Source organism: Amblyomma maculatum, chromosome 1 (genome assembly GCF_055883805.1).
Source record: "Amblyomma maculatum isolate TAMU_Amacu chromosome 1, ASM5588380v1, whole genome shotgun sequence".
NCBI lineage: Eukaryota > Metazoa > Arthropoda > Arachnida > Ixodida > Ixodidae > Amblyomma > Amblyomma maculatum.
In genome coordinates this window covers 245,385,944-245,413,713 of record NC_139344.1, presented here as the reverse complement: position 1 = coordinate 245,413,713, position 27,770 = coordinate 245,385,944, and the positions used below count along the sequence as shown (strand labels likewise).

The window sequence follows — 27,770 nt, the reverse complement described above, 5'->3', positions numbered from 1 at the left end:
CCATACTTTGGAAATGGCATTAGCTTTGGTCGTGTAGCAGCGCGTCGAAAAAAAATGGCATTAACCTGAACAAATGTCATTCGGTGCGATTGCTTGCTTTCTGCGTCGAAAAACCACGATTCACGGCCGCCGTCATTCTCGTGAAGCATCACTGGAAACTTATACAAACGTGTTCCTGGCAAGGTTTTATGTCTGTTTGAAAAATCAACTACGCAGAAATTCTTCCCGGACATTGCTAAAGATTGACAGGGCGTTATATCAGTTAAACCACGACCAAAGACGAAAACGCGACGCGCGCGCATAGAGGCTGACATGAACAGCGCCCGACCCGAGCCCGCCTACGCTTTGCGGCATTGGCGACAGGCGGCGTTGTCGGCGTTTTGCGCATCGCCTATAAGTCATCAGTAAAGGAATGGGTCGACAGAACTTGCAAGATTTCTTTTGATACACCCATTCTAACATACAATTGAAATATCGTAAAGTTTTGCAGGAGGTCATGTTTAGCTGCGACACCCGGTGCATTGAAAAATGAAAAAAAAAAGAAAAAAGAATCGGCATCTGTTGTCTCTTGTCAGCGCGCTTCGCGGGGCACCAAACAGGAGGGCAACCCCCGCTTTTCTCTCTCTCTCTGTATGTGTTCGCGCACCGCCGTCTGCATGGGAGCCCGCGATGGCCGCGCGGCCGCTCCGCCAGCGCTCGGTCGGTCGCGACACTCAAGCCGTGACTTACGCCCGTATTCACAAACGCGCCTCGACTCGACGCTCCACCTCCACTCGTTGGAGCGGAGAATACAGCCGCTACTCCACTCCAGGGCCGATTCGGATTCATGAACGTCCCTCGGCGTTTCCTCCGACAAGTTCTCCTCGAGAATACCTCCTCCACTCGGAGCAGCGCAAGTGGCATATGGGGACGAGATTAAGATGAACTTTTGGCCCGAAAACTGCGTGCTGAACTATGTAACATGCTCAGTTTTTCGTGTTAAGTCTTCTAAACAACTTTCGCAACCGACCTCGACGTTAACAGCATAGTGTAACTTGTTTTGTGGGCTGGATGAAAAGGGCGGCTGTGAAAAATGGCTGAAAATGTTTTCGCATCTAGCAACAGTCGCATCTGGTGACGTCAGCTTCGAGAAATGGTGTGAATACTTCGGTTTATTTTTTGGTGTGAGACCTACGCTCGGCCTTTGCCTTTGCCGCTTTTCCTTTTTTTATTGCCAGGCTTTGACAGACGTTTTCTTATTTTTTTTTTTACAGGCTTGACCCACTTTTTTTTTACCATGCATTTTTTTTTTATTGCCGGGCGTCAAAATACATTGCAGGAAAAAAAAAAAGTACAAGCCGCGAACTCCTACCAGCATGGCTCTGGCCTGCTCGGAGGCGAGCTAAACATGCGTGCTGCTTCGCAGCGCATTGCAGCTCATGCACGCTGAATTCGACCCTCCAGAAGAAAATGCCGCGTGCGGTTTCTAAACAAGTAGGGAGCCCTAATTGAAAACGTGCTTGAAAAGCCATGCTTTTCGTCGGCCGCGAATATCCCTCCGTAGGAGGAGCACACCAACGCGCTCCCTCAACAGTGCCGCGCCAGCCGCGCGTCCGCAGACGTACTACGTACCCTCGGGCGACGGGCAAGCCATTTAATACAACACGCTGTTCCCCCACAAGTTCGGCGCCGTCTGCGGAAGCGCGCGAGGCGAGCCACGGAAAGTGCGCCGCCGCAGCTCGACTCCGGCCGCGGGCGAGCTCACCATTTGGCCAAATCGCGCCTCAGCTCTGCACTCGGTGGGCTCCGAAAAGGCTATCCATTTATCCAGTGACGACTTATTGAAATGTGCCCGCGCCACACACGCGCAATGCGACGATGCGACGATCAAACAACACAGACGTCGGTGGATGATCACGGTTATCCATGTTCGGCGTGAGCGGCAGGGACGGCCGGAGGCTATCCATGACCACATTCGTAAAATGGTAGCGTGCCAGAAGTCCCGGGTCACTGTCACTTTCAGCTGATGCTTTAGCGAAAGGTTCGGTGCATCCTTGTCGTATCTTCTTTCGTGAAACTTTTGGTATACCGGTAGAACGAATTCCACACAGCGAGCGAGCGATGCGATGTCGGCCATGTTTACAAGCGGAGTGGCGGTCGAGGAGCGGCCAAGGTAGCGTCGTCGCAGACTCGAGATTCTCGAGAAAACTCAAGTTTTCTCCGCCGCTGGAGGAGCGATTCGAGTGGAGATTGCTTTCTGAAACGAAAAACTGGCCTCGAGGGCCGCTTGGAGTAGAAGTTCGAGTGAAGGCGTGTTTGTGAATACGGCGGTTAGAGTCACGTGAGAGAAGCGAGCGCGCTCACTGGTCCGTCTTTCGTGGGGCGGAGCCCGCCGCTCGCCGGACTGACGGCGCCTTGGAGCAAAACCCCACGGCGCCGGCCACCCGATTTCGGGGAGTACTGGCACCCGGGCGAACGCCGGCGCGACGGAGGAGAGAAAAACCGGCTGTGAGAATGAGGCCTAACCCGGCACGGGCGGGATATTCGCTCCGGTGCTGATAAAAAGTTTGCCTTCTGGGCGAACCCGTGGGATGCGCAGAAAACCGATACATTTTAGCGCATCATTACAGAAGAACACTGATAATATTATCAGCGGGTATTTTGTACCAATGCACTAAAACGTGATATCATTGTAAACACATAGCTGCTCAAATAACGAAAGATACGTTTAAGATTGGGAACTTTCAGGTATTATCACAGATATGCAAACGGAGGCATGTCATGTATGGTGAAGAGACTTTCTTGATTCCTTCATCATTCGCTGTTCTTTCTTTACTATTTTGAGGATCAGCTTCCTGATTTGCTGCCTTGCTTTCTTCAAATAGAACTGAACTGAAGGCACAGCCCCACTTCCAAGTTTGTGCCAGAGGGGCGTCGGTCATTTCCGTCGTTTTTAACGCCCACCCCAGTAAAACATTGTCAACGACAACCTGTGCGCGTGCACGGAAAATCGGTTTAGACCTTTCTTTGTGTTTAACGCAACTGATAGCAAATGGCATCCTAATAGAAGTCATCTGTGACATACCATTACGGCTGCTCGTCCTGGCTTCGCTCTATCTTAACCATATCGCCTCGTCTTCCACAATGACTACCAGCGACTTGTCAAGTCTTCGTGAAACGCTCTTGGAGCTAACACCAACGGAACTTCAAAGCCTAGACGATGTTCAGTTCTCGTGGCTTCCGTGGCTGCGAAGCGTGCCCTTCGACGACGTCTGCAGCGCTATCTGCGATGCCGTGGAAACGTCCCAGCACAGAAAGTGTCGCCTGGAGCGCATAGCGAGGCTCTATTGTTGGATACTAACACGGCGAAGCGAGGGTACATGGTTTGTCTCTGGCATTGGAGACGCGCCCACGTTGAATGACTGTGCGTCGCTGCTGCAGAGCATAACATCTGCTTTAAGGTACCCCAACCACGACGTGACGTTCGTGTGGAACGAGCACGAAACTGCAGTGCATTCCTGTCTGCTTATCCCAGATCCTACAGCCTCGACAGCAAAGCAGAGTGTGGCCTACGTGGTCTTCTGGCCCGGCCAACCCCTGATTGCTACCAAAGTAGAGTCCATCCAGAAGGGCCGCATGCGTACTGCTCTTGAAGCTGTGTTTCGCAACAACTATCGAAAACATCTAGTCGCGTATAGCCCTGATCTCGGTACAGCTTTCTTGGAAGGGATGAATCTTCTTGGGCGTTTGCGGCCAGAACGACTACAGGCAGTCGCTCCACATTCGGCCCAGCTTTGCGCCTCAAAGAAGGTTTACAACTCGCCGAAGAACACTGTCATTGCGGCTTTCCGTGCTCTTGAACTACGTGCCAGTAAATCGAGCTCCTCAGAAAAGGTTCACGACTCGCCGAGGGACACTGTCATTGCGGCTTTCCGTGCTCTTGAGCTAAATGACAGTAAACCGGGCCCCCCAGATAAGGTTCACGACTCGTCGAGGGACACTGTCATTGCGGCTTTCCGTGCTCTTGAGCTAAATGACAGTAAACCGGGCCCCCCAGATAAGGTTCACGACTCGCCGAGGGACACTGTCATTGCGGCTTTCCGTGCTCTTGAGCTACGTGGCAGTAAATCGAGCCCCTCAGATAAGGTTCACGACTCGCAGAGGGACACTGCCATTGCGGCTTTCAGTGCTCTTGAGCTAGGTGACAGTAAACCGAGCCCCTCAGATAAGGTCCACAGCTCGCCGAGGGACACTGTCATTGCGGCTTTTCGTGCTCTTGAGCGACGTGGCAGTAAATCGCTACTCCAACAAAGTTCTGAAAAATATGGAGTGTTACATGACAGCCCCGAGGAACATCAAGAGAGGCCGAAAGCGGGGCTATCGACGGCACTGAACAGGCATGTCAAGGAGCTCCCACGCTCACGAGACGACCATGTCTACTCGGTTGTCCATGGTGGTGAGCATCTTCAACGCGAATTGTCACTGCAACCAGAAACGGGGACAATCTTCAAGCCTTTGAGGACAACAGCTAGCCAAGAGGCTTTTGCGAGAAAGGCAGATGAAAAAGGCAAGTATTGTCGCTAGATGGATGGCACCTCCCACAAGATAGCTTTTTAATATTTCGTGATGGTTGTTTTCGCGACGGTTTTATTACTTGATAGTTAAATGTTTCTTGCATCGATCAAGATCGCTAACTTCAATTCATGTAGTGTAGTTCCCATACGCTATGCTGTTTGTATGTCTACCAATGCTTAATCGTTTTCTTTTTCTCTGCATCCAGATCGAGCTTGAGAGATGCCAGCCATGGAAATACCCACTTAACCGAAAAGCCTTTCCGGTGCGTTCTTCGTGATAAAAAAAAAAAACAATAATGGGCACAAGAATACCTAAATGCAGGAAGATATAGAAACTTATTTCACTCACCTGAACGAAGAGACAAATGGCTGCTCGTTTGGCCAATGGCAGTCACATCTTCACCACCTTATTGTCATTAATGTTCATCTCGTTTATCCTACAAGGGTGCCATTGGAGAGCATATAAGCTACACATGGAAATTTTAAGCTGCTTGTGCTACTCAAGAGGATACAGATTGTGACCCGCAGAATGAAATCATGCAAGCCCGCTAGATTTTTTCACCCTTGATGACAACTGCTTCGCATGCATACCAACTGTGTCTTACCTTGGAACAGTGCATAAGAGAAGAATCTTTACGGCTCAAAGACAACTTTACAGCGGTAAGAGCACAAGACATGAGCTCCGGCATAACGGATGTGATCTTCGCGTATTCGGGACAACAGCGCTGTCGTGAAGTCAACAGTGTAGTTGCTTTTTTTTTTTGAATCCCACGGCGTTTTCTTACGGCTCTCGCCTCATCAGTGCAGTATCTGTTGCCACCAGTGACAGAAGTTAATAACGGGAACCTGGGCGTGAGAAAATACAGGATGCCTGCAAGTACGCCCTGGCAACGTTGTAAGCATTGTTTGAACTGTTGGCCCATGGCTGAATGAGGTGGGTCTTCGTGCCTTCCGCGAGTGTCTGGACGGCTGCACAATACATTGCTGCCGTAGCAAGAAACCGTGATCACTGACGTGTGAACGCAATGTTAATGGCCCGTAAATCTAGCACCATTTCTTCATGTGACATCTCTTAATAAATTCGCTATCACCTTCCCCCTGCCGCTTCCACTTCCTATGAACTCTTGTAGCATATGCGCGTTGCGCAGCCCACTGTCCTAAATGCGTCTGCAAATGACATTAACGGTGCTTTTTTTTCGTTCACATTGGCCACTGCGCTGCGTGCCATGAACGCAGTTTAAGAAGAAATTGACTTGAAAGGGGGTTGTAATGCCGAGAGCAGATACCGGTTGTCTACTGGCGTTGTGTTAAAGCTTTCTCGTGAGCTCAGCCATAGGATAAGCTGGTTTTCGGAAATGTATTGATTTGATAAAGTTCTCTCGGCACTTGAAGCTCTTATCAGGCGCTGCTGCCGCTGACCCGACGTACCTGTGCGTACGCAGTCTGTGCCAGGCAAGAAGCACGCCGTTAATAAGAAAAAAAAAGAGCTTTAATTCATGCTGTTCGTGTGGTGGACAGTATTTACGTCGTGCATATATATATATATGTATATATATATATATATATATATATATATATATATATATATATATATATATATATATATATATATATATATATATATATATATATATATATATATACTAAAGGAAAAACACAGAAGGCAACAGCTCAAGATTACTTTGTACTCTCTTTTTCACTACGCCATTTGAGAGCACTGACGTGGCAGCAGCGATGCCATGACATGTTCCCCATAGTATCCTCATGTGTTGCTAGTATCCTCATCTGTTGCCTGATGGAAAAACAGCGCAAAAGACAAGCACCAGAGCAAAGAAACACAAGACGAGCGCTGTTTTAAAGAAATAGGGGCGGTCATTTTCAGAGGCCACCCTACACATCAACTGTCCAATCAGGAAATATGCTAGATGGGCACAGCCCCGTGGGTTGGCCTCAGACTCTAACCCAGGGCCCCACATAGCAAAACAAATTACAACAAACAAAGAGCAGGGCGAAACTCTTCCTCCTGTCAGGGTGTCGAACCCTCTCCTGTCGGGAGAGTTTCTTCCCATTTGTCTCCCGCACACCGCCACCCCATCCACTGTGCTGTTTTTCCATCCAAAATGTTCCATCAACTCGCCCGTTTGGCTATAGTGTTGCCAGAGTTCCGGTGCCAGCATTTGTTTCCCTCTAATGCACGCGGTCAAACCCAATCATGAGTGTTGCGGGTTCCCACTGCCGAGCTTTATCCGTCCTGCGGTTTCCCCCCGCCGCTACAGCTGCGACGGAGAGGAGCACCGGCTGTGAGAATGAGATTGTATTCACACATTGTAGTCTTTCGCCCCGTCTCCCTGGGTCATCCAGCTGCTCTTTTTTTTTTTTTATATAGTCATAAAACGACGCGCGCCCGTCAAGATGGGGGGGGGGGGGCTGAAGGCGTTTCCCTCGCTACCCATACAATGCCGCGGCGTCATGGAGAAGGGTGCGTTCCAAACGCGAGGAGGAACTATAATTGCTTGTCGTTGTGGAAATCCCGAGAAGCAACCTAAAAAAAAAAAGGAAAAAAAACCGGGTGCTCGCGACGAGAGCGCCTTTCTCGCCTCGCCTAAGCCTCGCCTGCTCCCGAGAGCCTAAGAGGACCTTCCCTGCCCGGCCGACGACCGCGACGACTTGGTGAGCCACCCGGAACATTCTTACAGAGTGTGCGTTGTTGCCTTACGTTAGGTTTAATAAATTGCTACCTAGCGTGCTCAGTCATCACCTTTTTTGTCCGGACATGCCGTGGCTGCGATTCTGCGCCATGGTTTGGGGGCATATGTCACGTTACGCATACGCAAAACGCCTTCGCCTAACTTGGCACGGAAGCTTGCTTTCCCCGCCGGCTGTGTGTATTGTGACCCCGTAGTGCGCGTGCGCGTGTGTGCTGACCAGTAAATCATGATCCAACTTAGCTCGATCAAAATCACCGAATCTAGATGAATTTCCCACCCTATACGTTTTTGTATGCGATGCGTGCGTGTTGCAAAATTAAGTCGGTATATAACACTCTTCTGGACCGTCTGTTCACGGGCGCACCTCGATCGGATACCGTGCGTGCGCGATCCCCTTTGCTGTGTGGCGCGACTTACAATTCCATTTTGAATGGATTTGAAACTTACAACGCAAAGCAAAACAGAAAACGATTATGATGGCAAGAGTAGTGGCGTATGCTGCTGCTGCTGCGCGGCAAAAGCGAGCACCGAAAGCAACTGAGATAAGTAGTACTTCCACTGGGCAGGAGACACCGCGCGCGCTTCGGAAACGCGTACATACGGGTCCACATTACTAGCCCTTAGGCAACGTGGATATGCGAGACAAATGTTTGTACTGCATGATCACCTTCTAGTCCGCCAGCTAACTCCAACTGTCCCTGTTCCTTTCTTTCTCTCCTGATTTTCTTTGTGCACCTTTACCAAACGAGAGTCATACTTGAGAGTTCGCAGTTGCTTCGCGAAGATATCAGAAAGCAAAGCTGAAGCAGTACTAGCCTCTAGGAAAGTACGTTAAGGATCTGAACAAGGCTGGAAAACTGTGGACAGGTTGCATAAATAGTGAGGAAGTGCTCGAGTCCATGGAGCGCGATCCACTGACCTTGGGCGTATCGTTCAAGACAACGACTTCGAATCACTATGGGCAAGAAAATTCAAAGAAAGACGGTCAGAATTTTCCAGATATCCTTTATTCTCGCGATCAGAATTAATATATGCGCTTTAAAGGTCGCTTTATAGATAGAACTAGTGAATTATTTAGTGTACGTGTGATGAGCATATGGGAGTGCACATGCGTTCTCATTATGTGCACCAAAATGTTAATATAATGGAGAGATCTTGACGTGTCGTCGTTCATGCCCAAGGAATTCCAACGATGCAGTCATTTGCGCACGTCATAGAGCGCCTCGAGTTGTAGTTACTTTAGGATGGTAATTTAATTTTTTTTGTCATTCACAAGTTGATTAAATAGCTATATAGTGCGTACGTCGTCACTGAGATAAACTTCGGACTAAAGAATGAAGTAACGAAGTTTAGAAGCGTTGACTGACTAATTTACTTCGAAAAAAATAAATAAATAAAAAGAAAGAAACATTGCTAGTCTGTCCGGAGTAGCGAAATAAGTTGCACCACGCACCTCTTTACTCTTCGCCACGCTACATTAAACACAGCGAAGAAGCCAATTTAAGATCTGACTTCCGCTTAGTTCTTGTTTCTATTTCTTTAAATATACTACAATCTAGCAAAGAAAAAGGGTAGAATAAATTTTCCAAGCAATTCTGCAGCCTGCCGGACAAGGGCCAGTCATCACCAAGGCTTCAGCCTGCTTGCAAACTGGTGTTAGCCTTGCATATGCTGCAGGCCCGTCAGAACTATTTGGTTAGGATGTCGGAAGTAAATGGGGCGATGTATCCTTTTCGGAAAAGGCAATAGGCATCGGCGAGTTCATCGCTGAGGTCTTCAGGGCGAGCACAGAACGCTTGAACCTGTCATACGAGTTTACGTTTTATTTTGCTTTGCCGCACTACATTTATGCACTGTGGATAAGACGTCTTTGACTGCGGCTGCCATGATTCGGTTTTATCAAACATTATTGCACCATCGCTTCATCGCTAAACGTTTCATTCAGCAAGAATGTGATGAAGTTAATGAGCTAATTACCAAGAAATTGTATTTGAAAATTATCTTATGCTATTGGACATGTCGATTGATCAATCAGATATCAGCACACAAAATTTCTTATTGCACAGTTTGTGCAATAAGAAATTTTATATTTTTGATAACTGGCGTTAACATATAATTTGACTAGTTTCACTTGTAGGGTTCTCATACTATACATGTAAACATATCACACGTTTTGGTGTACAAATCACAAAGTAATATTGTAAAGTAAGTAAATGTAAATGACAGCCATAATATTGTGCACCAGAACTGTATATACATACAATCTGTAGTTGATACATTTTCTGTTTTAGCCGAAACTAGTTATTATGCTATTATATGTGATAATTCAATGCTTATATAAAGATTTAGGCATTGCATATGCATGCCAGTATTTCTCCATGAAGTGCATTAATTGATAGAAAACATCTATTTATAAAACTTTGTATATTACACCTCGATTATGTTTCTTTTTGGAGCGTGGAATTCTGTCTGTGCATCTTGAGATGCCATACAGACTAATCTTAAAGGTACATAGCGAATGCCTTTTTGGAAAAGATCAACGCAGGACACAATTCGAAAAAAGAGCAGTTTTAATGGTGACTAATATATGTATTTTGCATCAAAGTGTTTCAACTATTTCATAAACCTTACATGCAGTGCATATATATATGCATTCAAGCAGCTGTCAAAGCCAAGCAATGAAGTTGTATGTTATATTGTAAGTGGATTTTAATGTCATTACAGTTATAGGGTAAGTTTTGGCACCTTGAAGTAAGTGGCTGTATATGAAAGTGAGCAACTGTTATTTTGATAACAATTCTTAAGACACTAAAATTTAAAATACTGTGGTCGCAGAAGTTCCAGAGATCCAGATAAGCCTGTAGCTGCAGTTAATATTCTTATAACACTACTTTTCTTTTATAAAGCTGCTTTAAATATTGCAGGATTCATGACATTGTTTCTTGCAAGCATGGTAACTCAAGTCACCGCTTTGAGCTTCAAATTGCATCAGGAAAGCTGCTTTAAATATTGCAGGATTCATGACATTGTTTCTTGCAAGCATGGTGACTCAAGTCACCGCTTTGAGCTTCAAATTGCATCAGGTCTGCAGCTGTCCAAAATCACATTTTCAGTAACATATTTCTGCTAAGCTACATTTATTTTCTTACCTTCGCTGACATTATGTCATTTATCTAACTAATATCACCAAGAACAAAGATCTATTATATAAAATAGATAGTGTAACTTCTTTTAAACTGGTGGGAACAGCACTGCATTGGCTTATCGATTCTTATGCAGTGTATGAGCTTAACTGATCCGGATTACATGGGTTTAATTCTTTTTGTGCTGTACAAAACTGGTAGGAATAAGAGATTTCAAACCTACCCATTGAAACAATCAAACAAAGATATGTCTTGATATGTGGGCAGCTTTTGTGACTGCAGCACGTCACTAGTACTTTAACTAGGAATTCCAAAACTGAACACAAAAGGTTAAGCAGGTTAATCTTAATTTCCTGCTAGTGCGACTCTTATTAAAAAAAAATAATACCAGGTCCTGTTTTAATTTTTTAAAGTGAAGATTGCAAGTGAGAAAACCTTCAGAAGAACAAAGACCAAGTTGCAGGACACAAAAAAAGAGGGCTGTGCGACAGAGGTGCTTGTCAACGTCATTGACACATTTTCATAATTCGTGGTATGGTGTGTGTGTCATTTCCACAATAGCAGAACGAACTGACGATATTTATGTAGTACATTACAAGAATTATCGCGCTACGATACACACAGATACACAAGAAAGCAGGAACGACATACACAGTACGTCGTTCCTATGTGCGCTTGTCCTGTGTACGTTTTTCCTGCTTTCTTGTGTATCTGTGTGTATTATAGCGCGAAAATTCTTGAAATGGTAAACCAACTAGCCCCCATTGCTGTTTTGCTCGTGGTGCATTACTTGGTTGCATTTTTCTTCATTATTTTTTGGTTTGGTTTCACTAGTCATTATGTGCTAGTACTGTACAAGGATGGAGCTTTAATATTGTAGCTTTGGTGATCCATAGCTGCAGAACAGATTTATGCCGAACAAAGGATTATTTATGGCAAATTCAGCAAGTAAGCACAATGAGTAAAGTTCATAAAATTCAAATTGAGCATTTCCTGTAAAAATACACGCTAAGAATTAAGAATAAGAATAATGTTTATTTAACATCTTGAGGATGTTAGGGAGGTATATAATGCTGGCCAACTCTAGAGTGAAAATCAAAGAGCTTCATGCTCAATTATAGCTTGGCTTTTGATTGACTAGACTGTCTTTCTGTCTGTCTGTCCTTGTCATAGTTTATATATGAATGTGGGGTGTATTTCAGAATTTCGTCATAAGTGGTTATATACGAGAAAAGGTACAGTCAGCGTGTGCCCAGTGTACTGTGTTGTAACTTTCATATATTTTGTTTTAGCTAAATAGCGTTATCAACTGAAATGCTAGTTTAGATGAACCATAATAGCCTAACATTCTAAGCATCCACCCACTCATGTTTACACATTGGTGGCACTTATGTGAATCAAAACATCACAGATTTATGTGATGTTTTGAAAACCTAATATGTGTGAGTGTCTTACAACTTGAAGCACCAGAAGGAATTTCATACAAGATTCAACGCCTAAGGACAGCTCAGCTGGCAAAGCTGTCTGATGCCCTTTCTTTAGGACAAGACGGGCTGACCATGTCCCCAAGATCATGCTACTTGGTGCGTGAATTTTCGAAAATTGATAACTTTGACACACTGTGGACACTGGTATCTGTCAGTGTATTAGGCATCTGATGTGTGAAGGCATCTCATCAATTCCTGAGATTAAAGGGGTCATGCAATGCCTAAAACGGGGTAAAGCAAATCGGTCGAGAGATAGGTACTCCCTCACAGGTCAATTCACCGCAAGAATTTTTTAGCTAGCTTCATTAACACCAGAGATATCGGCGATTAAAAATGGCGCTCCTCCTCGCTCCCCTCAACTCAACAATCCGAGACACCAGAAAAAAAAACGAAGAAAACCGCTCGGGAACTCCGCCCCGCTAGCCCCGCCCACGAAGCATCATCGGGTGACGCTCGGTTCTCAGACTTCTGGTCGTCGCGCCTGTTTTCCCAAGAGCGTCGCCCATGCATTCACGGTCTCTGCCTTTCCCGTCCCGTCTGCGTTTGCATAGCTTTCAACCTTGTCTGCTGTCTTCCTCGGCCGCCGGTTTCTTCAGTTTCTTGACCTCTCGGAATTGTGTGCGACAGCAGCCCGAACGACTCGGGTCGTTCGCGAGCGCATACCTGCAGGTGGGAGTCCACACATACCGGCGGCCGCCGCGGAGGGAGCACTTTCCTTCATATCCCTGTCCCATTCAACGCAAATTAGCGTGCACTCCTGCCGAGCACGGCTTTCTACAAGACCGCTTTCTTCTCTCGCGCTGCCTGGGTCAGTCTCTTTCGTACCGTCTTCTGCGGTTTGACCAACGGCGGCCGGTGACCCCTCGCGGAGTTGACGCGATAGCATCGACTCTGCATGGATGCTGGCAGACGATCGAGCGTGCGAGTTGCCCGTGTGCAAACATATGTCGTCGTCGTTTTTAGTCCGGAGCTGCTTTCATTATGGTCGGCGAGAGGCATCTCTTGTGCATAACGAATGGAATGTATACGCGTACGTATCACCGACGAGAGCACGGACTGATGATCGCTACAGAGTTTGGATATCGGATGACAGGTGAGCACGAATTATTCGTCCGCGAATCTTAAAATTGAGATTAACAAAAAGGATAGTGTAGTGTTTTTTTTCTTTTTTTTTTGACGTCCTTTCGCACATCGTTTAGGAAGTGCCAATGCGCAACGTGCACGCGTGTTTATCTCATGTGTACGTATCGTCCGAGCCAGAATCGACGGCGCAAAACATCAGCAAAGCAGCTCGGCACATTCAGTTTGGCAGCGCAGGTTGTCACTGATTTTCGCACCGACACGCAAGAATCACGCACATGAGCATGCGAGCGGCTACGCTAGAGACGCAGCGAAGCGGGTGATTCCAAAACGCCGTCCGCCGTGGCTTCGACGCAAATAAGGCCTAGCGACGACCAGGGAGCAGCGCACGATCGGAGTGCCGTCGGTCGCAGCGCCCGCGGACGGCATCTCTGCGGTAACCTGGCGACATCCGGTGCTGCACATAAGCGGTGCGAATTTGTGTACTTTCGCGATGAAGCTGAGGACAGACCTTTTTTGACGCACGTTTCATTTACACGAAGGTTGATGCTGCCTTTTTAATCGGTATGGTGTTGAATCGGACCTGCGTGCTCTTTTCGCACTGCTGCACCGACGCGAACTTTCAGTCGGACGCACATAGTTCAGGAAGTGCCAATGCGTAACGTGCACGCGTGTTTTATCTCATGTGTACGCATCGGCCGATCCAGAAACAACAGCGCAAAACATGAGCAAAGCAGCTCGCCACATGCAGTTCGGCAGCGCAGGTTGTCACTGTTTTCCGAAGCTACACGCAAGAATCGTGCACAGGAGCACGCGAGCAACTACATTAGAGACGCAGCGAAGCGTACGATTCTAAAATGCCGTCCGCCGTGGCTTCGATGCAAAAGAAACAAGGCCTAGCGACGAGCAGGGAGCAGCGCACGACCGGAGTGCCGTCGGCCGCAGCGCCCGCGCCTGGCGGCATCGGGTGCTGCACTTAAGCGGTGCGAATTTGTGTACTTTCGCGATGAAGCTGAGGGTACACCTTTTTTTGACGCACGTTCCATTTAATTATTAACACGCCGCACAAATGGTCGATGCGGCAAAGACGAAACGGGACTACAGTACGCTGCTGCGCCGTCGGTCGGTACATAAAGGTTGATGCTGCCTATTTAATCGGTACGGTGTTAAATCGGACCAGCCAGTGCTCTTTTCACACTCCTGCACCGACGCGTACTTTCAGTCGGACGCCACCACCTTTTCGGTTAACATCGCGAACCGAAGCGCCAAGCTCGGGTTCACGCATGCATTGCAGCACTCGAGCAGACGACTTTCGCAGCTACCGGAAGTGTGTCAGTGACGTAGATGGCGTCGCGGCTGCAGCCAATGGCAGCCTGTCGTGGCCTGTCACTCTGTGACTGGTGACGTAGGTAATCACGGCAGAATAGTCCCAAATCTCGCCGCCACGCGGAAATGGCGCAGCCCGCGAATTTCAAAAAACGCTGTTTTTAAAAATTAATAATAAATCGCTGGATTTTTTTCCGATGAATTTTACTTTGAACGAATGCTCGGAAGCATTTGTTCTACACTTTGAAAACATTTGTCAGTGACCTTTGTAGCCGTTTCATGCCCCCTTTAAAAGTGTGTGCACTATTATGTTAAAAGTGTGCTGTTTTGCGAGCAAGCCACCTCCTGAAGCCACATTCCGTGCATTCCATCCTACTAATCTGGATATTGCTAATCACATTCTGACAGCTGCAACAAGAAGGATGCAGGAACCTGGATCAAAAGAATACTGTTCAGCTTGTTGAAAAGTTGAAAAAGCAACACCTTGATGCTATTTTTATGTGTACTTGGAAGGTGAAGGTGCTTCACTCAATGAGAATGAAATTGTTGAGTGCATAACAACATGTAGAAGCACATTCATTTTCTTATATCAGTCGAAATTTATGGCTGGTCTTGCTAAAAAGTATGAAGGAGTAATTTGTTTTATTGCCACTAAAAAGAGCACTGACCATGCCTTGCCACTCTTCTTGTCATAAAAACACCCCTGTGTTACATGGTGATGATCACGTGTGTAGTGTAGTTCAAAACAACTGCCTGCATAAAAGAAGCACTAGACATATTCAGGTCATGGAGTCCTGGACTCAGTCCCTTGTATATTATGATCAACTGCAGCCAAGCAGAGATGAAAGCTAATAATTATGTTTTCCCACAAAGTAAAGTGATGTCCTGCGATTTTTACCATGTCTTAGCATTTGGAAGATGAGTGCAAAGAAATGAAAATGGAGTAGAAAATAGGGAAGACGCCCTCTCACTTTTGAGGCATATCACGTATGCTTTATCAGCTAGTGAGTGTGAAGCAATGTATAGGTCACTGGCAGAGTAAGTGCACCAGACAAACCTGCGGCTGAGGGAATGCATGCTTACATCTTGGCTTCCCATCTGCAACATGGGGGGGAACCACTGTAGTCACTATAGTATCTTGCTATGACCACAAACAATGGAACAGAGTCACAAGATAAGCTTTTAAAAACATTTTATCCAAAAGGAGGGCATGGCAAAAAGAGCTTAACAGTACTCATTTCATCATTTCGGTCCTTGTAATACAATTTTTGCCCAATCAGCTGCACTTTTGCCAAGAAAATATTCGGCAGTTTCCTTCTTACAGAGTTTACCATGAAACTAGTACCACACTAGCTGCAGAGCAGCTCCCAGCTGGAATTAAACATATGACAAGTAGTATGGAAACGACAGTGTTGCACAGGCAGATATTACTCATGTGGGTGAAGATAGGACTTCCTTGGTGAAGTCCAGGTGCACAGAAAACATCACATCAAACATTTCGGCACACCGTCCTCCTTTTGCTTAGACTTTGTCCAGGGAAAGTTACTTTGGAAACATTTCTGTACAGTGCTTCTGCTCGAAAAATCTGTTTCCTTTAATTCTTCGGCAGAGACAAACAGATCAGGACCACTCTTGGCTGTCGATACGTATACACTTGACAACATGCCAGAGCCATCCTAAAATGTAGACTCATTTGAACCAAAGGGTGATACAAGACCAGGCACCCTCCCAACAAGAAAAACATTGTTTTACTACTAAACTTAATTCAGTACTGAGGGAAGAGGCTGAGAAGCTCAAGGCAATATGGTTATGAACTACTCTGAAAAGGATGACTTAGAGAAAGCACACCATCACCTCCTTGAAGCCCAAAAGTATTTGGAGCAGGGAACATGATCTTCAATTGGAATTGCTGTGTGTGGCTTTCCAGAGAAGGTATATTCAGGACAAAAAGAAGACAGAAGAATCATCTGTGTCCTTTTGCACTGCAGTGCTTAAGAAGGTGAAGCACATTGCTCAGGAGCACTGAAAGTCAAGGGGCAGATTAGGGCACACCACTGAATCAATCTATAAAGGATACACAGCTTCTTCAACATAAGCCCTATTCATTATGCCAGAATATAATGAAAACTAACCTAAGCTGAAAGCAGTAAAATAAAGAGTGTGTACAGGTACTGAAATAGAAAGGATGGGCAGTATCTGTCCTGTGTACTTTTGTTTCTTTGTCTATGGATTATAAGTGTATGAAATAGCCCAGTCAACTTCATTATCAGATGCAGTAATTACCTGTACACCACAAAGTTCAAATGCTGAAAATAATTTTGGGAAAATGCTACTGCTATGATGGTCCTGAAACTACTATATACTTGGCATGGATTGTCTATGTAGACACCATTAAACCTCCAGGAAATATTAGTACAGATCAACTTTTTAAGGTCTTTGTTCAGGGTAATATTGTGGAACATGAAACATATTCTTTTCTCGTGAAAAGGTCACTTGATTGTAGACCTGATGTATTTATTTGTGTTTGTTCTGTGTGTAAGTTTTTTGGTTGTCTTTTTGAGAAAACAAATGTTTTGGTCATAACTGCATAGATTTTATTTTATGGCTGGCATCAGACTGCCTGAAGCAAGGCTTCCATGAACTTGTGAATTCTGTCTATGAAGTGCTGCTGCGCTTGCAAGGAAGCAATGGCAGATATAATCTTCACACCTAGCCGTATGTAGATTATAATATACATCTATGCATTCCTTTAATGATATATTTTTTTGAATACATATATTGTATGCATCTTTTTATATATGGAGCGCACCTCTGCACCTGTACAGATGTACTCAGTACATTTTCTTTTTGTGACATGTTATTATGACGTAACATGCACAATCTTTTAGATTTAATATTCAACACCTTCTATTGAAAACTTTGTTGACTACCACTACTGACTTCTGTGGTTAATTTTAGTGGTATTCTTTGTGTCGCTTTTCCTTGTAATATAATTTATTGCCAGGTAATAATCCTGTGCATACTTCTTGAACTGCCCTGGCATTCTAAAGAGTGATTTGCAACTGTCTTTACCCATTTTTTTATTGAAAATTCTTTGCGGCCTGTAAATAAATAGGTCTATGGTATGTGCTGGGAAGCATGTTTTTTTTTTTTTTTTCATTGCTGTCTGATCATAACTGGAGAATATTTTCGTTCACTGACTTTGCTTGAGAACGTAGCGGCTTCCATATTTACATTTGAGCGAGCTCTAAATGCCCATTTCAGATTTTATGGGGGAAATCAATGTAGCATATTAAGACACGACAACTTTGCTCCTTAAACATGATCAAATATTCTAGGATATACTAGCTGGTCCTACAGCAACAGTATTTAAGCTCGTGTGAGAAATGATTTAAAGGGAAGCTGAAGCGGTTTTCAAATTGCATGAAATGCTGTGGTTGGGAAGAAAAGACCTCGAAAATCATATGTGTAATTTTTTTCTCGATTCTGTCCGTTAGAACAGCCGCAATCGCCTTTTAAAAACCCGCCGCGGACACGCCCCCGTCGCCTCCGGAAGCGCCGGGTTGGGGGAGGCAAAATTGGAGAGCTGGCGGAAGTGACGCCATTCACGGGGAGCCGGCCAGCCGTCCTGCCCGTCCCGCATTGCTTGCTCCGCTGCGTCTCGCGCTTTGGCGTGGCGAACGACGATTCAACGTAATCCTTTGCTAGTGCCGTTTGGTTTTTCTAGTTTGAGCGTTCTGTGTGGAGTGGGTGTAGCGACAAGTGGCCATCATGCCGTCGTTCTGCGCAGCATCCGGCTGCACGAACACTGGCGGCCGGGACGATGTGGTGTTTCACACGTTTCCAAAGGACAAGACTTTCAGCGCGGTGGGTCTCTGCCGTGAAGAGGAAAAATTTCGTACCTACGAAATCAACTGTGTTGTGCTCGAACCATTTGCGTGACAGTGACTATTATCGGAGCTTGGGAACGATGCGGGCACTCGGATTCCAATTAAATCAGTGCAACTGAAGCCCAGAGTCGTTCCGTCAGTGTTCCCGCACAACAATAACGCCTCGCCACCTCCAAAAGCGGCCTCCTGGCAGCACAAGCAGTCCTCTTCATTATTCATCAGCGCGCAGCACATGCAGCTGCACCTAATTGAACAAAATTCGATTATTTGAACTTATAAATATTTGAGCAATGCAAACAATTTGCATTCGTGAACGTTTGACAAGGCTGATGATCGACAATAGTATAGCGTTCGTGCAAATTTTTCCTCGAGTAAAAATGGCAAACTCGTCGAGCCGCGGTATGCATATATCTGTTGTAAGTCATTCTGCTGGCTATCTCGCTGCGCAACACCACCAACTACATCCTGCCGAAACAAGACCAACGGAAAGCCGCAGACAAAAAGAGGTGCGCAGGACGACGCGGCAAAGATCTGCCTCGTTTTCTAGCTGGCTTTACTTGTTAAAATGTGCCAATTCACCTAGCTCTCCACTCTACTACATCTCGTTGGACGACAGAAGAAAAAAAAAATACAGGGGCGCACTTAATAGCACACACGAATAGCTTCTTCTCTCATCTCGTTACACTGCAGTCCAGCAGTGAACTCACTAAACAGGTTTGGCGCTCCTTCGTAGTAATAAAAGGCCTTTGGATTAAGTAGGCACCGTGCTCTAAATAAATGAAACACAAATGCTTTACCTCGCGTGACTCGTGTAAGCATGCCGGCGTTTTGAATTCGATATTACAGGTGTCTGATGTTTCAGCTGTTATGCAGCAGCCAGTAAGCAACAGCGTTTCAACGTGATTTACTTTATTACCACTTGCACATCTACATCGAAAAGATATTTAAAAAAAAGCACCTACGCAAAACATACGTACCAGAGGAGATTTCAAACCCGTGAAAATGTCGCGGCGTCACTTTCTCCATCGGCGCACTCCGCGGCGTCGTTGGTTCCGCCGTTTTCTGCAGCCGCTGATGGTTCGAACATATATGGCGAGAGTCCAAACTGTTCACTACTGCCCGCATTATCCATAATTTTCAAGACTAGGCCTTCCAGCCAACTGAAGCAACGCGCTAGCAACGCATTACGCAGCAACGCCGTCGGTGCAGGCCGGAGACCCGCGGGACGCCCGTAGATGACGTCACGACGGTCCCGACCACTCACAGGCGACAGTGGCGTTCGCTCGGCGCCCTGAGGCGCTGGCGCGCGTTTTCTTCTAAAAAACAGCTGTTTGCGTTTATTTAAACCCTTTTTTCATGCGATATTCTTGTTCAGTGGACCAAAAACAACTAAATGCTGCCGAAAACTCAATTTTTTCGAAAAGTGCTTCAGCTTCCCTTTAATTGAGCGTGGTGTTCAACATCAAATTGCGAGACGTGTGAAAGTTTAGCGCTCTGGTTGTATAAACATACATATATATATATATATATATATATATATATATATATATATATATATATATATATATATATATATATATATATATATATATATATATATATATATATATTGTTACGAGGCACGTCGAGATATTAGGAGGCGATGGTACGTCGTAGCCGCTACAGTTCACCGTCAGGGACACACTCACAGGAGAACCAGACGTAGCTGCAGCGTCGTCTTTCTCTACTAGCCCAGCACTTCGTCATCGTCTCTTTCACTGCGTACCGTAACAATATATATATATATATATATATATATATATATATATATATATATATATATATATATATATATATATATATATATATTGTAAACAAGACAAAGAACGGACAACGCTGCGGCATCGCCATCACCATCGCTTGTCTCCGGCGCCCATCTCTCGCGCTGAAGCTGTGCCCTGAGGCTGGCAATTCGACCCTGCTGTGCCCGAGTTACTGGCAGCGCTAGACGTTCAAACCAACTATTAAATCCACATTTCAATATATTCAAATACAGTTTTAAAGGTTTCGCGGCAGGATATATATATATATATATATATATATATATATATATATATATATATATATATATATATATATATATATATATATATATCCTCCGCTTTCAGGAATTTGACATCCGCGTTATATATCGCTCTGGCCGTAAACACATGGACGCCGACGCTCTGTCTCGTTCTCCACTATCCATCGAATCTGCTTGCTCCTCGGCGGCTGATCCCGTCCTTTCGTCTCTAACAATCGCTGATATGCCTGCGGAGCAGCGAAAAGACCCGTGGCTCGCATCTCTTATCGACATCGTGTCCACTTCTCCAAACGCTGCGCCTTCTCGGACTTTACGCCGTCAAGCACCACACTTTGCCCTACGAGACGGTCTTCTCTACCACCGCAATTATATGCCTGATGGTCGACGGTGGCTTCTCGTCATTCCCCACCATTTACGACAAGAAATTTGCGCCTCTTTCCATGCCGACCCTCAGTGTGCCCATCCTGGTGTAGTCAAGACGTTTCAGAGAATTTCTCAACGCTACTATTGGCGCGGCATGTACGGCTCTATTCGCAAATACGTCCGCTCCTGCATCGCCTGTCAGCGCCGCAAGTCATCCACACCTCGTGCGTCTGGCCCCTTACAACCACTTCCATGCCCGGCCCACCCTTTTGACCGCGTTGGCGTTGGCCTTTACGGGCCACTTCCCTGCACGGTCTCTGGGAACCGGTGGATTATCGTCGGCATCGACCACCTCACCCGGTATGCCGAGACCGCCGCTTTACCTGCCGCTACTGCCCGTGAAGTTGCCCTGTTCTTGCTACATCATTTTGTTCTTCGCCACGGCGCTCCGCGAGAGCTGCTGAGTGACCGAGGACGCGTCTTCCTTTCCAACGTCGTTGAAGCTCTACTGGCCGAATGTCGCATCATACATCGGACCACAACAGCCTACCACTGTCAAACTAACGGGCTGACTGAGGGCTTCAATCGTACTCTTGGAGATATGCTCACAATGTACGTTGCCGCTGATCAGACCAACTGGGACGCTGTTCTTCCTTTCGTGACGTACGCATACAATACCGCCACGCCGTCAACCACTGGATTTAGCCCTTTCTTCCAGCTTTATGGGCGCGAGGCGTCGTCCACGATGGACACTATTTTACCATATCGTCTCGACTCCTCCGAGTGGACTCCTTTCAGACGTTGCCAAACATGCGGAAGAATGCCGCCAGTTAGACCGCAGTTTAACATCGGAATCGCAAGGCCGCCAAAAGTATCGTCACGACAAAGGTCAGACGCCACACGTTTTCCCTACAGGATCCTTTGTTTGGCTCTGGGTTCCTGGCACTCCACCGGGATTGTCATCAAAATTTCGAACCGAGTATCACGGCCCCTACCGCATTGTCCGCCAAACCTCCCCTGTGAATTACATCGTGGAGCCACTCACTCCCTCTTCGGACATGCGTCATCGCGGCCTCGAAACTGTGCACGTGAGCCGCCTCAAAACGTACTACGATCCGCTCCTCTTGCCCTCACCATAAGTCGCCAGGATGGCTCCTCTTCGCTCCGGGGGAAATTGTAGTGAACTCTGCGAAGATATTATGAAGACGAGGATGAACTAGGCGAGGATACCACAAAGACGAGGAGAAGAACGACGAAGTGCCGCTGCGCTGCTCGAGCTCGCTTGTGGAGGCCTAGACTGGCTGTGCAACTTAGAGAGGGCTCTTATCCCTGCTAAAAGACAGTAAACACCCCCTTTCAATATATATATATAACCTGCCGCGAAACCTTTAAAACCATATATACTGTCGCGAGACGCACCATCAGTTTCTTTGTCGCGCAAGATGCGCCGAGATCTTTCTCGAAGATAACGGCCACTCGCATGTGCTTCTACAATGTCCCGGGTTGTGCTAGTAGCATTTTGCGACGTTATCTAGATGGTTCTGAGCCGCCATTAAATTGAGTATTGAAGTGTGCGCCAGGCATTCTTACTTCAACGATCGACGAGCACGTTTGTTGCTATCGCCGCAGCCGAGTTGCTTATAGTTATTTTGCGGGCGCAAGTCAGTCCAATAAATAGTTTCTTCACTGCACTCCAAGACTCTTCAATTTTGTCATCGACCTTGTCGCGACCACATGACTATATATACGGTGTTCTTGAATTCCATTAATAGCAATGCGTCTATCTCGGCCGGGATTCGATTCTCACTCTAAGCATATGGTGACGTAAACAATGATATGTAAGCCATTGCGACGGGTTAATTTCAAGCCCTGCACATTTTATTTTTACCTATAGCACGTGAAAATAACAGTGCGCGAAGTTCAGGGCACACACCAGCGTGCTGTGAGAGCCTATGTACACTTGGATGCTATTTCTTATTCTGAATATAGCTCACCTGCAGGGGCTGCATGTGATGTACGTGATACATGCAATGTGATACATTGCACCGCCACATCTAGTTGGTATGCTTTCACGTCTCTTGTGATATCAGAAAGCAAACGCATAATCCCTGCGCGCTGAATGCCGAAAAGCAGACTTTCCACGACTTCCCTGCGTCGCCGCGCATCCCGGCCACACCGCCAGACTGACGGGAGGAAAAGAACCTAAGTAAGAAAATGCAGGATCAGGTATGGGGCACTCATCGTGCATCGAGCCTTGTGATTCAGCAGACGGCCTCTCAAAAAAAAAAAAAAAAGAAACACACACACACACACACACACACACACACACACACACACACACACACACACACACACACACACACACACACACACACACACACACACACACACACACACACACACACACACACACACACACACACGCACACGCACACGTACACACACACACACACACACACACGAGATCACGTGTATGTGACGTACACGATATGTAACAAACGTAGCAGTGGTGTACTACGTCACTAATGTGTCACTTGATTGGCGCCCAGGACCTGCAAAAATATCCTCTCCGTACCTTCCGTCCATAGACGCCGCCATTTTCTCGGTTAACGACGCTGAGGTCGCCAAGTAAGTTCGCGATAACTGAAGTTAGCGACGTAACTAAAGTTGGGTCTGCCGCATGAGCAGCAGTAACCGCGGTTACCGAAAACTGCGGTTACGCGTGACTGTGTAATACCCTGGTTACAAGGGTATATGCGCGGCCCGGCAAGGCAGGAGAGCAGCGTACGGGGCTAACGGCCCCCGCTAATTGATGCACTAAGGCACTGAGCTTAGGTCTACGAATTTGTTTACGAATTTGTACAGCGTTAGCGCTACTCAGAGCACAAGTCGAGCACCTTGTCCGTTCCATAAAAAAAACTTCACACTAGCCACAATGTCAAACCTTTGGGCCAAGCCATAGCAAATTGGTTATTATGTGATTAGAAATTGAACTAGTAGCTATGGTATTCCTGATGGCGGGGGTGCTGTTGTGCCCGGCCAAAGCAGCCCAGAAATTCAGCCGGGCGCCAAACTTCTGCGGCGAACGCCTCCTTCACAAAATCCGGGTACTTCTGTGCAAAGCACCGGTGCAGTGGAGGCGAGCCCTGCCAAGGGGAGAGAAGCGACGTGTTTGAACACGAGCTGAGCATCCAGACAGCTCGGCGCCGTGGCCCTGGCGGTGGACCCCTTCTCGCCCCGCGGCATATTTGAAGCAAAAGCGCAGCAAGCTCTCCCATTAGCCCTGCGAAAGTGCTGCCGTCGGATTGGACCATTTGAGCATCAACGATTTCTCGGTTTACGGAGACTCCGTTCGAGACTCCGAGTGCGAGTTCGTCACTAGCGTCCAACGGGGACAGTTCGCCTCCTGAGAGAGCGGACGCGGCGAAATCTCCCCGGCCGTCGCTGTGCGAGAACAGTCGCGCATGGCTATCTTAGCTTTCGGCCCCAGAGCCGACCTCGTTGTGTAAATGCCTGTAAATAGTGTATAAAGCCTTTTCTTCATCTCACCAGCGCCGACTCGGATTCATCGCTACCGGCCAGAGAGCTGACAGCCCTCGTTCACGAAACGGGTGACGAGCGCTACTCAACCAACTCCTTGGCACAACCCTGTTGACGGTGGGCTACTCTGCGATAACCCAACCGGCACAGCAGCGAGCACAGGGCAAACTTTAAAATCAACATTTTGCAACGCACCGGAATACTAGACCATTACAATAAACATGTGCATAACACTACCTTACAATATTCCACAGCTGCCTCACAACTGCTGCTAAAAACACACCGCTGGCTCGGAGATACAAGCCATAGCTGCAGCCGACGGTGCACCGGAAATGCACGCTATCAGCAGCCGTTGACATTGTTCTCCTATACCAGCAGTAAGACGGAACTATGTCGTGAGCAGTGAGCAATGGGCAAATTTGGCAGCACTTTATACCCAATTCCGGATAAGACCGAGTATATTCGGGTGCCAGGAGCGCTCTGCAGGCTTTCATTTCTTCCGAATAACAAGGGCTACGCTAAGCTATACTTCGTCGTTAACTCCTCAGTTGGGTCATTTTTTTTTTTTGCCGTCCGACAACTTCCCGGTTCACACCAGATTCTTTTAGAGCGACAATTTAAGTGCTAATGTCGACAAATTATTCAAGTACGCGGAACGAAAAAAGAAAGGTCCAGCGGGTACTTTAGATATGACTTTTAACATGCACTTATTAAGGCGAAATTCTTTAATGGCTCATCATTGTCGTCAGCAAGTGTCACGCTTTTGAGGCATTGAATCGATGCTTAAAAAATAAATTAATAAACCTTGTCTCCCACCGGGAAATTGAACCTCCAATGCTTGGATCCCCAGCCAAGCGCTTTATCACTGCGCCACGCCCCGGATATTTTTTTTCTTCTTTATTGCTGCGCCATGCCCCGGATCCCCGGATCGTGTAGCGTGGTTCATAATTCTCCTTGTCTACAGTGAGAATGTTAGTTTCTAGGAGGCGCTGGTACAACAGGCTTATCAGCGGCGTTTGAAATTTACAGGATAGAAAAGGCGCAGTATCTGTCAATTCTCCGCGTACACATGTACCATGCCGTAAACGAAGGGAGAAATGTGAAACAGTAGTCACTTTTTTTTTTTGCGAAGTTTATTGCCTCAGGGCATAAAAGGAATGTTATGATGGATGAAGGGTGTGATCAAATAAATGAAAAAAAAAAAAAAGGTTGGCTGATGCAATGAAATCGAGGAGTGAACAATGACGCGGTCCCAGTGTCCAAACAGCATATGACTGCGGATTATGGAGGGAGAGGCCAGCTTCCACCAGGTGCCGGATCCGCGTTGGCTTCAACGCTGGACAATCCCACAGCAGGTGATGGATGTCAGCTTCTATATTTCTAGACTTGCAGATGGGGCACCCAGGGTGTGAATATAAATAACGAAATTGTGGCCACTTTCGGATCACGGCTGGTGTTAGGGCCACCCCAACTCTAATCCTCCGAAGCGCCACCTCCTCTGCACGGGTTAGACCGCGGGGGAGGCTTACCGTACACGGAGGTATAAGAGCACGTGTGCGGCGCCGGAGGTGCTCCTTTCTTGTTAAAAGCAGGGTGGCATTGTCACCCTCTTTGCTCGAAGCATTATTCACCGCTAAATTAGCAACAAATACGTAGCAGAATGCGGCACTCATGCTTTCGCCTTTCACCACTTTAGTCGCCAAAGTGTCTCGTATTTTTTTCCCCCTTTGGGACGAAGGATTAAGCTTTTGTTTAAAATTTTGGTCCATGCATTTTGGTTGGGACATCCAGGCAAGAAAAGATAAAGTAGTGCTTGTGTGCACTAACGCCGGCAATGCATCTGGTGTCGAGTACCAGCGCTAAATTAAACCAACAACGGCGGTTCAGTGCCGTTTTGCGGCCTTTATTGCGCGCAGCTGCTGTGGAAGCATCACTGACGGGGCGCGGCGGTCGGCGAGTCATCAAGAGCCGAAGCGTAGCTGCTGTCACTGTGGTCGCTTTCGGACTCTTCGTCAGGAGCCTCGGGAGGGCAGCGTTCACCGCACGACTTGATGCGTTCGATGAAGTCGCTGAGAGGGGTGTCGACGTAGTCCACAGTGACCTAGCAGTGCACAAACAAAAAACAAACAAACAAAAAAACGTTCAAGGGGATTTGCTGGGGTATCTGAGCTGCTGGCCCACTGCTGTCCATGAACAGAACGATCTCAACAATGGCATTACAATAACGTATAATACAAGTAATGCTAGTCTACCACGTTATGCAAAACGTTGGAAACATTTTCATTATAGGCTTAAAGGAAACTTGCCGAAGTGCGCGAGTCACCCTAAACACGTTGGACGAAATGCTTTACCAATGTCTGATTCGTTTTGCAAAGCTTTATCGCCCCAAAGCCAACCAGGCTATCAGGGATGTCACCGTAGAGAACTCTACGACATCGTAAGGCTCGTTAACGTGCACTGAACGGCACCTTGCTGTTCGCCTCCATCGAAAAGCGGCCGGGATTGAACCACATTCCAGGAATCAGCAGTCGAGCACCCCAACCCCTCAGAATGCTCCACCAATGAGTGAGGGAATTCAAGCCAAGAGAATGCAGTTTTACTTGTAGTGATGATGCGCGCACGACGGCTTTTAACTCTGATATCGTTTTTACCGTGTACACACCAGCCGCAGTAGGTAAGTGGCGTAATTTGTCGTTCGGCTGCTTATCCCAAGTTTGTGGGTTCGATCATAGAGACCAAATACAAAGACGCCTGCGTGCTCTGCAATTCCACCGCGCATTTAAGAATCAGGATGACAAACTAAACTGGAGTTCTGCCATTCGGCTTGCCTCATTACCCATGCGTTAAACCTCATAATTTACAATTTATTCCGGCAGACAGAACAGCCCTGTATCACCGCTATAATCTGCAGAAAAACTTCCTAGCAATAAAAAATTCTGCATATTTTCGCGCTCACAAATATATAGCGAGCGGTCTGATGGGATCAGAAGAGGAGCGCAGTTGGAGTAAACAAATGTATACCGGTGTAGCACCACGTTGTATGCGAAAGGTAACTTCGTCCAGCGTCGTATGTAGGTCGCGCATGAGAGAGAAGTGGCAGACCTCCTTTCATTGCACCGCAATACTCACGTCGAGCGTAAAATTCCTTTTCCCCGTCAAAATACACGATGAATGCTCAACTGCCAACAGCAGGCAAAAGCCAGCCTAATTTAAAGGGAATCTGTGCCAATTAGATTAATTGACTTGAATCTAGGAAGCCTTGACCGCGGAGTTGACAATTAGCCTCACAACGGCATATCAATCGGTCGCAAAAGCTGTAGAAATTTTGAAATTTGGATTGTGTATCATGAAGAAACTCGCAACAAAAATACAAATTTCATTTAACTTATTTGCCCCTTAAAAGGTTCGAAGGCATTCCATCCCTCATTTTCTTGCTGCGAAACCCAAGGAAGACAGCTGTTGCTGCAAGAATTGTCATTTAGAGCTCGAATATTTGTTGTGTATCACGTGCCGTCCTGCAGACTGTGCTTATATTAGAGCACCGATGATAGAAACGTTGTACGGTGTACGCGGCAGCGTTCATCCGTGGCTACCCTCGCGGATCCTCCTTCGCGTACA

The 27,770-nt window shown here is 46.6% G+C and overlaps 1 protein-coding gene across 1 annotated transcript; it reads left to right on the top strand.

Annotated features, from left to right (window-relative positions):
• The first annotated feature begins 2,889 nt into the window (after window positions 1-2,889).
• On the top strand, window positions 2,890-5,685 carry LOC146206135 (uncharacterized). The gene is made up of 2 exons (XM_084590762.1): window positions 2,890-4,546; window positions 4,760-5,685. Exons 1-2 carry the CDS (start codon window positions 3,124-3,126, stop codon window positions 4,768-4,770), a joined length of 1,434 nt encoding a protein of 477 aa, XP_084446888.1. The 5' UTR covers window positions 2,890-3,123; the 3' UTR covers window positions 4,771-5,685.
• Window positions 5,686-27,770: the final 22,085 nt, after the last annotated feature.